This window comes from Elephas maximus, chromosome 8 (assembly GCF_024166365.1).
Source record: "Elephas maximus indicus isolate mEleMax1 chromosome 8, mEleMax1 primary haplotype, whole genome shotgun sequence".
Classification (NCBI taxonomy): Eukaryota; Metazoa; Chordata; class Mammalia; order Proboscidea; family Elephantidae; genus Elephas; species Elephas maximus.
In genome coordinates, this window is record NC_064826.1 from 11,792,406 (window position 1) to 11,805,039 (window position 12,634).

Here is a 12,634-nt window from a genome sequence, read left to right on the forward strand (position 1 = left end):
TAAACTTCAATACCCTTCTAGCATTTTTTTTTTCCTGCTTTTTGAACAAGGAATTCTACATTTGCATTTTGTACTGGGCCCTGAAGATTATAACTGGGTTCTGACACCAGCTTTCTCACAATGAGTGTACCTTTTCTCAGTGGTTTGTGGATTCTCTAGTGTATCTTCTTATGGTGTGTCTTTTTCTATCATTCTACTTTGACCATATCTGTGCCTTTTTATTTATATTTAAAGTGAGTTTTCTGTAGCCAGTATATAGTTATGAGTAGGAATTGACTTGACGGCAACGGGATATATATATATATGCTTCGCTGGGTTCATTCTCTAGGGAAAGAACCCAGTCTAAGACATTTGGTACCAAGAATGATGCTAAAAAAAAACCCAGTGAGAAACGAAATTTTAATGACGAGTTTTCTAAATTAGTTCTCAAGTCTGGCTAGTGTTAAAGGTGCTGAGGACTCTGCTTCCAGTAGTAAAGAGGGTGCTGCTAATTTATCTTGTGAGGTGGCAATAGAAATATGCAAAATATCACAACCAATAGATCAAATATTTGTGAGAAACAAGGCTTCGGTGATTGCATATTAGATACTGGTCTACAATTTTGTCAGACTGAGAAGTATTAAGAAGCTGGTTGGCTGGTCCTACTTTCGCTAGACAAGTGGTGAAAGAAAAGAGATGAGTTCAGGGCTTCAGAGTCACAACTCAGGTGCCACATAAAAGACCTGAAAATTGCCACTATGTGCCCTGAAAGTCTTGTTTTTTGCAGTAACAGAGCTGATATTAACAGAAAAACCCAGAATCTTATCGTAAGAGCAGTTGAGTTACAATGTCAACTGAATTCCCAATCTCAAATGATGTCTAAAGTTAAAGTGAGGGCATTAATTGGGAAGAAATGAGATCCTGAAACTTGAAATGGGGACATATGGACAGGTAATCAGAAAGTTGGGGACACTGGACCCCTAAATTCCACTGAATCATTCTTGCCAACAGTACTGCCCCTCCCATCCAAAGAGATTACTCTTATTTTTGTCTGCTAAGCCATCCTCCCCAGGAAAACCATATATCTTTCACCCCCATTTGATGAGAGTAACCCAGCTGAGGCTGAAAAGTCCTTGTCTGGGATATCACCAAGGGTGTCAACTGGGTCATTGTCTGGGGCATCTCCTGAAGATAGATGGCATACAAGACATTGCTGAATGTTCCCAGTACCCACCCCCACCCCTGATTTTTGCTTCTAGACCTGTAATTAGACTTAAGTCCCAACAAGCTCCAAAAGGTGAAGTACAAGGTGTGACCCAGGAGGAAGTACGCTATATTCCAAAAGAACTGCTGGACTTTTCTAATAAGTACAAATAGAAACCTGGAAAATATGTGTGGGAATGGCTATTAGGGTATGCGATAATTCTTTAAGTAACATAAAGTTGGATCAGTCTGTTTATTGATATGGGCCCACTAAACACAGATTTGTTTTTTTAGATTCTTTTGTTGTTGTTGTATTTTAAATGAAGGTTTACAGAACAAACTAGTTTCTTATCAGTTAGTATACACATTGTTCTACGACATTGGTTAACAACCCAAGGACATGTCAACCCTCTCCCTTCTCAACCCTGGGTTCCCTGTTACCAGCTTTCCTGTTCCCTCCTGCCCTTCAGTCCCTGCCCCGGGGCTGGTACACCCCTTTAGTCTTGTTTTTTTCCATGGCTTGTTCAATCTTTGGCTGAAGGGTGAACCTCAGAAGTGGCCTCATTACTGAGTTGAGAGGGTGTCTGGGGGCCATACTTTCAGGGTTTCTCCAGTCTCTGTCAGGCCAGCAAGTCTGGTCTTCCTTTTTGAGTTAGAGTTTTGTTCTACATTTTTGTCCAGCCCTGTCCAGGACCCTCTATTGCGATCCCTGTCAGAGCAGTCAGTGATGGTAGCTGGGCACCATCTCATTTTTCTGGACTGAGGCCATAGTAGATGTGGTCCATTAGTCCTTTGGACTAATCTTTCCTTGTATCTTTAGTTTTCTTCATTCTTTCTTGCTCCCAAAGGGATGAGACCAGTGGAGTATGCTGGATGGCTACTCACAGGCTTTTAAGACCCCAGATGCTACTCACCAAAATAGAATGTAGAACATATTCTTTGTAAACTATATTATGCCAGTTGAGCTAGATATTCCCTGAGATCATGGTCCCCGCAGCCCTAAGCCCAGCAATTCAGTCCCTCAGGGAGTTTGGATATGCCTGTGGACCTAACATGACCTTGCCTTGTACAGGTTGTGCTGGCTTCCCCAGTATTGTATACTGTATTACCCTTCACCAAATTTTCCACTTATCTATTAAGATAAATACAGATTCTTTATTCAGTGTTTCAGCTTGAGAGGTTAGGAAAGGATCTAATAGTTTATTTGGTTAGTTCACTGAAACATGGATTAAACCTGTACCAAATCAAGTTGAAGTACCAGACCTGCTTTGGTATACTGTAGAAGAAGGTATCCAAAGGCTTAGAAAAATTGGCATGTTAGGGTGTACTTATCAGGTTAGGCCCACAACTTACCCATGGAGTGCCCAGAGGACATGCCTTTTACCACAATGGTGAGGAACAAATTTGCAAAGGGACTCCCAGCATCCTTGAAGACTGCCATGATTGCTGTTTTATGTAAGTCAGATTTGAGAGTGGGAACTGCCCTGACTGAATTAAGACACCTAACTTCAGTGGGGCTGATTGGATCCCATGATGATAGGTGACAAATGGCAGCACTTAATCGACAAAGACAAGGTGAGCATGGTTACCGTAACAGACAGCAGAGTCAGAGCAGTGATCAGAATAGTCTGACTTGTATGGTATTATGGCATTTGCTACTTAGTCATAGTGTCCCTAGGAGCAAAATAAATGGGAAATCTACTATTTACTTGATCTGTACAAGCAGAAGGATTCTAGGATGACTGAATGACAGTCTAATTTGAAACACTAGAACAGAAAGTCAGGTCCCCTCAATCAATTCCCAGACTTGAGCCAAGTTACAGACCCACAACCCCTTGCATGAAGGGGAAGCCAGGTCCCCTTGAGAAGGGACCCCACTGGACTGCAAAAACATTTACACTGTTAATCTTTCTCCAAGCCTACCCAAAGGGATCTACTTCTTTTTATGAGAGTGATTGTTCATGGGAGAAAAGGGAATAATTAGACTTTTCAGGGATTCTTGGACACTGGCCCTGAACTGACACTAATTCCAGAAGACCCAAAATGTCACTGTGGCCCACTGGAAGGGGAATATGGAGGTCAGGTTATTAATGGAGTCTTAGCTCAGGCCCATCTAACAGTGGGCCCAGTGGGTCCCTGAATCCATCCTGTAGTGATTTCCCCAGTTCCAGAATGCTTGCTGGAAGTGAAGAGGACTTGAAGCACTTACCGATGAAGATCAAAGACTACAGCCTTGAGTATCGATTGCACCTCAACACAAAGAAAACAAAAATCCTCACAACTGGACCAATAAGTAACATCATGATAAACAGAGAAAACATTAAAGTTGTCAAGGATTTCATTTTACTTGGACCCTCAATCAACACCCATGGAAAGAGCAGTCAAGAAATCAGGAGATGAATTGCATTGGGCAAATCTGCTGCAAAAGACCTCTTTAAGGTGTTAAAAAGCAAAAATGTCACTTTGAGGACTAAGGTGTGCCAGAGCCAAGCCATGGTATTTTCAGTCACCTCATATGCGTGCAAAAACTGGACAATGAATACGAAGGCCAAAGAAGAATTGATGCCTTTGAATTATGGTGATGGTAAACAATATTGAATATACCATGGACTTCCAGAAGATTGAGCAAATCTGTATTGGAAGAAGTACTGCCAGAATGCTCCTTAGAAGCAAGGACAGTGAGCCTTCATGCCATGAGTACTTTGGGCATGTTATCGGGAGGTACCAGTCCCTGAAGAGGGACATCATGCCTGGTAAAGTAGGGGGTTAGTGAAAGAGAGGAAGACCGTCAACAAGATGGATTGACACAGTGGCAGCAATGATGGGCTCAAGCTTAGCAATGATTGTGAGGATGGCGCAGGACTGAGCAGTGTTTTGTTTTGTTGTACATAGGGTTGTTATGCATTGGAACCAACTTGACAGCACCTAACAAAAACAGCAGAATGTGTAATTGGAATAAACATACTTAGCAACTGGAAGAACCCCCACATTGGATCCCTGATATGTGCAGTAAGGGTATTATGGTGGGGAAAACCAAGTGGAAACCATTAGAACTGCCACTACCTAGGAAGATAGTAAACCAATAGCAATACTGTATTCCTAGAGGGATTGCAGGGGTTACTGCCACCATCAAGGACTTGAAGGATGCAGGGGTGGTAATTCCCACCACATCCCCATTCAGCTCACCTATCTGGCCTATGCAGAAAACATATGGATCTTGGAGAATGACAGTGGATTATCAAAAACTTAACCAGGTGGTGACTCCAATTGCAGCTGCTGTTCCTGATGTGGTTTCATTGTTTAAGAAAATTAATATATCTGCTCATACCTGGCATGCAGTTTTTGATCTGGCTAATGTTTTTTTCTCCATACTTGTTTCAAAGAAACATCAGAGGCGGTTTGCCTTCGGCTGACAAGGCCAGCAATACACCTTTACTGTTCTGTCTTAGAGGTATATCAACTCTCCAGCCTTATGTCATAATTTAGTCCGCAGGGAACTTGATCACCTTTCCATCCCACAAGACATCACAGTGGCCCATTACATTGATGACATTATGCTCATTGGACCCAGTAAGGAAGAAGTATCAGTGACTCTAGACTTATTGGTAAGACATTTGAGTGCTAGAGGGTGGAAAATTAACCTGACAAAAATTCAGGCGCCTTCCACTCAGTGAAATTTCTAGGAGCCCAGTGGTGTGGGGGCATGTTGAGATATTCCTTCTAAAGTGAAAGGTAAGTTGTTACATCTGGCCCCTCCTACAAGTAAAAAGGAAGCTTAACCCCTGGTGGGCCTCTTTGGATGTGGGAAGCAACATATCCCTTATTTGGGTGTGCTCCTCCAGCCTATTTATCAAGTGACTCAAAAAGCTGCTAGTTTTGAAAGGGACCAAGAAGAAGAAAAGGCTTTGCAGCAGGTTCAGACTGCTGTGCAAGCCACCCTGCCACTTAGACCATATGATCAGGTAGATCCAATGGTGCTTGAATTGTCAGTGGCAGATAGAGACACTGTTTGTAGTCTTTGGCAGGCCCCTGTTGGTGAATCACAGCACCGACCCTTAGGACTTTGGAGCAAAGCCGTGCCATCCTCTGTGGATAACTACTTTCCTTTTGAGAAACAGCTTTTGGCTTGTTACTGGGCCTTAGTAGAGCCTGAATGCTTAACCATGGGCCATCAAGTCACTACACAGCTGGAGCTGCCCATCATGAACTGGGTATTGTCTGACGCAGAGTCATGAAGTCATACATAGACAGGAGCACTCCATCATTAAATGGAAGTGGTATGTACGAGATCGAGCCTGAGAAGTTGCGTGAGGAAGTGGTCCAAACGCCCATGGTCTCCACTTCTGTCACATTACCTTTCATCTCCCAGCCTGCTTCTATGGCCTCATGGAGAGTTCTTTATTATCAGTTGACTGAAGAAGAGAAAACTTGCGCCTGGTTTACAGATTGTTCTGTGTGATATGAAGGCACTGCTGAAAAGTGGACAGTGGCAGCACTGCATCACCTTTCTGGGACCTCCCTGAAGGACAGTGGTGAAGGAAAATCCTCCCAATGGGCAGAACTTTGAGCAGTGTGCCTGGTTGTTCACTTTGCTTGGAAGAAGAAATGACCAGATATGTTATTGTATACTGGGCTGTGGCCAACGGTTTGGCTGGGTGTTCAGGGACTTGGAATGAACATGATTGGAAAATTGGTGATGTATGGGGAAGAGGTATGTGGATAGACCTCTCTGAATGGGCCAAAGAAGTGAAGATACTTGTGTCTCATGTGAATGCTCACCAATAGGTGACCTTGGCAGAGGAGGACTTTAACAATTGAGAGGATAGGAGGACTCGTTCTGTGGAAACTAGTCATCCAATTTCCCTAGCCACTCTTATCACTGCCCAATGGGTTCATGAACAAAGTGGCTATGATTGCAGCAACATGGACTTCTACTCACCAAGGCCAACTTGGCTACAGCCACTGCTGGGTGCCCAATCTGCCAGCAGCAGAGGCCAACATTGAGTCCCCAATATGCTACCATTTCTTGAGGTCATCATCCAGCAACCTGGTGGCAGGTTGATTACATTGGACCGCTTCCATCATGGAAAGGACATATTTCATTCTTCCTGGGATAAACACTTACTCTGGATACAAATTTGCCTTCCCCGAATGCAGTGCTTCTGCCAAAGCTATGGGCTAACAGAATGCCTTTCCGCCATCATGGTTCCCACACAGCATTCCCTGAGGGAGCAGGAGGCCAATGGGATACAGACCCCAAATTCTCATAAAAAGACCATACCTAATGATATGAATGCGACTAGAGGAATCCTAGAGACAATGCTCCCCAGAACTTCTGATGGCACAGATCAGGGAACTCACTTCACAGCAAGTGAAATGCAGCAGTGGGCTCATGCATATGGAATTTACTGTTCTTACCATGTTCCCCCTCATCCTGAGGCAACTGGCTCAATAAAATGATGAAATGGCCTCCTAAAAACACAATTATGGCGCCAGTAGGTAGGTGGCAATACCTTGCATGGTTGGGGTAGTGTTCTCCAGGAGGCTGTATATGCTCTAAACCAGCATTCAATATATGGTGCTGTTTCTCCCATAGCCGGGATTCACAGGTCCAGGAACTAAGGGGTGGATATGGGAATGTCACCACTCATTACCACTAGTGACTCACTTGCAGAATTTTTCCTCCAGTACCTGTGGCCCTATGCTCTGTGGGTCTAGAGGTCTTAGTTCCAAAGGGAGGAATGCTCCCATCTGGAGACACAACACGTTCCATTGAACTGGAAGTTAAGAATGCCACCCGGAAAGGAAGAACACCAAGGCCACACGACAACTAAGAACCCAAGAGACAGAAAGGGCCACATGAACCAGAGACCTACATTATCCTGAGACCAGAAGAACTAGTTGGTGCCCGGCCACAATCGATGTCTGCCCTGCTAGGGAGCACAACAGACAACTCCTGAGGGAGCAGGAGGCCAATGGGATACAGACCCCAAATTCTCATAAAAAGACCATACCTAATGATATGAATGCGACTAGAGGAATCCCAGAGACAATGCTCCCCAGAACTTCTGATGGCACAGGACAGGAACCATCCCTGAAGACAACTCATCAGGCATGAAAAGGACTGGTCAGCGGAGGGGAGAGAGATGCTGATGAAGAGTGAGCCAATTAAATTAGGTGGACACTGGAGAGTGTGTTGGCAACTCTTGACTGGAGGGGGGATGGGAAGATAGAGAGAGAGGGAAGATGGCAAAATTGGCACGAAACGAGAGACTGAAAGGGCTGACTCAATAGGGGGAGAACAAGTGGGAGAAGGGAGTAAGATGTATGTAAACCTACATGTGACAGACTGGAATGGTAAATGTTCACTTGAAGCTTAATAAAAATTAATTAAAAAAAAAAAAAAAAAGAATGCCACCCGGTCACTTTGGGCTTCTCACGCCTCTCAATCAACAGGCAAAGAAGGGAGTTACCGAACTGACTGGTGTGATCAATCCTGATTAAAAAGGGGAAATCAGATTGGTGTTGAATAATGGCAGTAAAGAAGAGTATGTCTGGAATACATGAGATTCCCTAGGGTGTCTCTTAGTACTACCATGCCTTGTGATTAAAGTCAACATCATCACCGTTTATTTCCAAAAATTTTTGTCACCACAATCAAACTGTACCCCTTAAACAAGAACTCCTTATCCCCCCACTCCCAGCCCCTAGTAGCCACTAACAGACTTTTGTCACTATATATTTGTCTATGTTAGATATTTTGTATAAACAGGATCATAAAATATTTGTCCTTGCATCTGACTTATTTCTTTCAGCATAATGTTTTCATGATTCATCCATGTTGTGGCATCTATCAAAACTTTATTTCTCTTTATGGCTGAATAGTATTCCATTGTATGGATACGGCACATTTTATTTATCCATTCATCTGTTGATGGACACTTGTGTTGTTTCCATCTTTTGGCTATTGTTAACAGTGCTGCAGTGAGCACTGATGTACATGTATCTGTCTGAGTGCCTGATTTCAATTCTTTTTCATATATATACCTAAGACTGGAATTGCTGCGTAATATGGTAGTTCTATTTAACTTTTTGATGAACTGCCAAATTGTTTTCCACGGCAACTGCATTATTTTGCATTCCAACCAGCAATGCATGAGATTTCCAATTTCTCCACATCTCACACTTACTAGGATACCACCAAACCCAAATCCCCTGCCATCAAGTCGCTTCCGACTCATAGTGACCCTACAGGACAGAGTAGAACTGCCCCATGGGGTTCCCAAGGAGCTGCTGATAGATTCGAACTGTTGACCTTTTGGTTAGCAGCCACCATATCACTTAACCACTGCACCACCAGGGCTTCTTTACTGGGATAGCTATTATCAAAAAAGGAAAAATAATAAGTGCCGGCAAGGATATGGAGAAATTGGAACCCTCATGCATTGCTGGTTGGAATGCAAAATATGTGATATGGAGATGACACAAGTTTGCTTGTTGAAAGCAAAGAAGACTTGAGGCACTTACTGATGAAGATTAGAGGCTACAGCCTTTAGTATGGATCTCACCTCAACATAAAGAAAACAAAAATCCTCACAATTGGACCAATAAGCATATCATGATAAACGGAGAAAATATTAAAATTGTCAAGGATTTCATTTGAATTGGATCCACAATCAACACCCACAGAAGCAGCAGTCAAGAAATCAAATGACGTATTGCATTGCGCAAATCTGTTGCGAAAGACCTCTTTAAGTGTTAAAAGGCAAAAACGTCACTTTGAGGAGTAAGGTGTGCCTGACCCAAGCCATAGTATTTTCAATTGCCTCCACTCTGTATGTGAAAGGTGGACAATGAATAAGGAAGACCGAAGAAGAATTGATGCCTTTGAATTATGGCGTTGGCAAAAAATATTGAATATTCTTTTGGATGGACTGCCAGAAAGACAATGCTCCTTAGAACCAAGATAGTGAGACTTCATCTCACATACTTTGGACATGTTATCGTGAGGGATCAGTCCCTGAAGAAGAACATCGTGCTTGGTAAAGCAAAGGATCAGCAACAAGAGGAAGACCCTCAACAAGTTGGGCTGACACAGTGGCTACAACAATGGGCTCTAATACAGCAATAATAGTGAGGATGGTGCAGGAGTTGGTGGTGTTTTGCACCGTTGTGCATAGAGTCATTATGAGTCTGAACCCAGTTGACAACAGCTAACAACAGCAACGGTAAGTGTGAAGTGATATCTCATTGTGGTTTTGATTTGCATTTCCTTAAGGAGCCCTGTTGACACAATGGTTAATGTGCTAACTGAAAAGTCAGTGGTTCAAACTCACCAGCCACTCTTCAGGAGAAAGACCCAGTAATTTGCTCCTGTAGAGGTTACAGCCTAGGAAATCCTATGGGCAGTTCTACTCTGTCCTATAGAGTCGCTATGAGTCAGAATCGACTTGATGAACAGAACAACAATAATGACTGATATTGAGCATCTTTTCATGTGCTCGTTCAGCATTTATATATCTTCTTTGGAGAAATGGCTATTCAATTCCTTTGCTCATTTTTTAGTTGGGTTGTTTGTCTTTGTTGTTGGGGCAAATAATGTCCCTCTACAATTTACTGTACCATTATATGTCTGGCAGCACAACTGGTTTGTGTATAAGAAATATGAGATACACGTGTTGCATGCAGGAAGCTGTTTCTTTCACTACATCCAGTTATGTCCAATACATCCCATTCCCCAATCAGGATTTCTGAACCCTATTATAGCCTCATGAGACCACGGACGTGTATGTGGTCAGACATTGCCTGAACAGGTGTTATGTGGCGCATGACCATAGTCATCTTCAAACAATTTTATGACACTGGGTTTTCTTTGTGTAAGTTGGTTTTTTCAGGCCACTTAGCAGTGTTGTATGACGAATGCGTGCAACACTGATAGATATGCAAATAGGGACCAAGAGGTATATTGAAGCTCAAAACTCTAAAGATACAAGAGGGAATTAGTTAATTATCCATTGGTCAGGTTGGGTAAAAGCTAAACAAATATGCATTGGATGGAAGCAAAAAAAAAAAAAATCATTATGTCTAAGCTGACCAATGTGGGTTTAGTAAGTTCTATTTTAAGATTTTTCTACACTTAACCCTCGTCCCCTCCTCAAGGTGCAGCAAAGCACTGCTTTGTTCATAATGAGCAAGGGGATCTCATCTTGGCTGTGTCTAGTACAAAATCAGTGGCCCAAATTGCTAAGGCCACAGCCAGTGCACTGGCCTGTGCTGGCTGTCCCGCCATCTTTGTTTCCTTCTTAACAATTAAAGAACCTAGACTACCAACTCAGACTGGAGTCCAGATTCAAGACTTATTCGCCTTCATGTATTGATTTTTGAAGTCTTTTCTAAAGCCTAACGTTTTCTTGCTTCTGGAACTCCAAAACAACTGTCTAATAAAATATTAACTATAATTTCCTCACAATTATTTCAGCAGATTGAAATTTGTTTTCTTCAACATTGCTAAGTGAAAGTCATTTACACTAAATGAACAATAAATGTGTTTCAGTCATCAGTTCTTTAGATAATAGTAAAATCTCTTTTATTTCCATGTCTGCCCAAGGTCCTGGCACACAAATCAGTTCAGGAGCTCTCTGAAATCAATATTCATCATGAAACGGGTATTCGGGATGATCACTCCACCTGCCAAAACAAATCCCCCCCAAAGAAAGATATTCAGAAAGTTGCACAGCTGTGTGTATTACTAACAGCTCTGAGATTTTCATTAACCACTCCCCCTCCTTCCTACCAATTCCATTTCTGTCTCTCACCCAAGCCCTTCCCTGTCTCCCCTCAAGCCAACACCTTTTACAGGAGTCCTTAACAGCACCCTGGGCGGGGTGCGTGCACGAAGGGAAGATTGGTTGCCACCACACTGAAGTTCTGCTCAGAATGGCCCAGGAGGTGGGCCATTGCCTGCCTATCTCTGCATGCCTTTTCCCAGCTCCTTCCTCCGTTGCTTTCTTGATACTGGCTGTCTCCATTCTACAGTGTCACTCTTTCCTTCTCATCATTTGTACTTTCCCCGACTCTGCTCACTAGGCGCCCCCCATGGTTGAAAGTTTGAGATCTAGAAAGGTGATGACCAGCAAACCAAGTTTCTAGTGAAACCTGTGAAAGCTGGGACTGCCTTGTTTTTCTGCATCTGGCAAATTTTCCACCTTTGACAGGGTGAACTCTTACCACTTTTCTATCACTCTCTATTAGAGGAAAATATTTGAAATTTCCTTCCCTGACAGGTTTCCACATTACATAGGTTCCAGCTCTCACAGGTTTTACTGTATTATTATTATTAGTGTCATCATTTTATGAGCCTATCAAACAACAGTGCTGACACAGTCTACAGAAGGTCTGAGGTGTGTGTGTACCAGTCACGGACAAAACCAAGATTTCCTTCTCTGAAAGTACCACAAACTTTTAATTAAAATATAAAGCAAAAAAAGACTCCAACGTCAAAGATCAGCTGGATAAAAGCAAAAGAACCATGGCTCAATACTTTTAAATAACACCTTTTTTTTAGTGGGGTCTAATTGTTTCTCCTTTTCTATTTTTCTAGTTATTCCCTGGCATGTCCAGTTATTTTCCCAATGGTGCTAGGATTGGGTATTAAATATGTCAAATGTCAAGCAAATAATGTCACCAGATAACTTTCTGTAAAAAATCAGTACATCAGTGGATTGACTGTATCTTACTGTGTCTTCTTAATTTAATGATATTTCTTCAATAGAAATCTTTTAACTTCATGAGTTATTAACCTATAAGTGTTTGTTAATTCAGGCAAAGGGTCATGTCTTTGTGTTTACTCCTTTGTTCCTGACTCTAGGTGTTGCCTTTTGATGTCAAATAATTTTTTTGTTTTCTTCTGGAAAATTTACACAAGCAAATTGTTTTATTAATTCAGAAATTCTACATTCACCCAACCAGAGCACTTTCTGACTCTTGGAAAATACTGGAACCAGCAAGACAAAGTCAAGCTATAGGAAGCATTTTAATGAGCATTTTCTAAATACTCATTAAAGATTGTAAAAGGGTATAAAAATGCAGGAAAGATTAACAGGGAATGATTAAAAAGAAAAAAACGCGTGTGTGTGTACAAATGTACGTGTGTGTGTATATATATGTAGAGAAAGATAGTGAGGGTGAGAGAGACACATTTCTGGTGGCACAATGGCTAAGTGCTTGGCTGCTAACTGAAAGGTCGGCAGTTGGAACCCACCCAGCAGCTCCACGGAGAAAGACTTGGAGATCTGTTTCCGTAAAGATTACAGCCAAGAAAGCCCTACGGGGCAGCTCTACTCTGTTACATGGGTAACTATGAATCAGAATAGAATATGTATGAACTGTGTTTTTTATTTTAAAGGACCTGTAATGTTTAGAGAATAAAGGACTATTTCCACTGGTTAGCTGA

At 42.3% G+C, this 12,634-nt stretch overlaps 1 protein-coding gene across 2 annotated transcripts in view; it reads right to left on the reverse strand.

The window, feature by feature from the left end:
- Window positions 1-10,755: 10,755 nt before the first annotated feature.
- AKR1D1 (aldo-keto reductase family 1 member D1) overlaps window positions 10,756-12,634 on the reverse strand; it is a 114,455-nt gene continuing 112,576 nt past the window's right edge. For both annotated transcript variants that reach the window (XM_049893915.1, XM_049893914.1), the window contains exon 10: window positions 10,756-10,869. In XM_049893915.1, coding sequence (XP_049749872.1) covers window positions 10,827-10,869 — 43 coding nt within the window. In that variant the 3' untranslated portion in view covers window positions 10,756-10,826. The remainder of the gene's footprint in view (window positions 10,870-12,634) is intronic.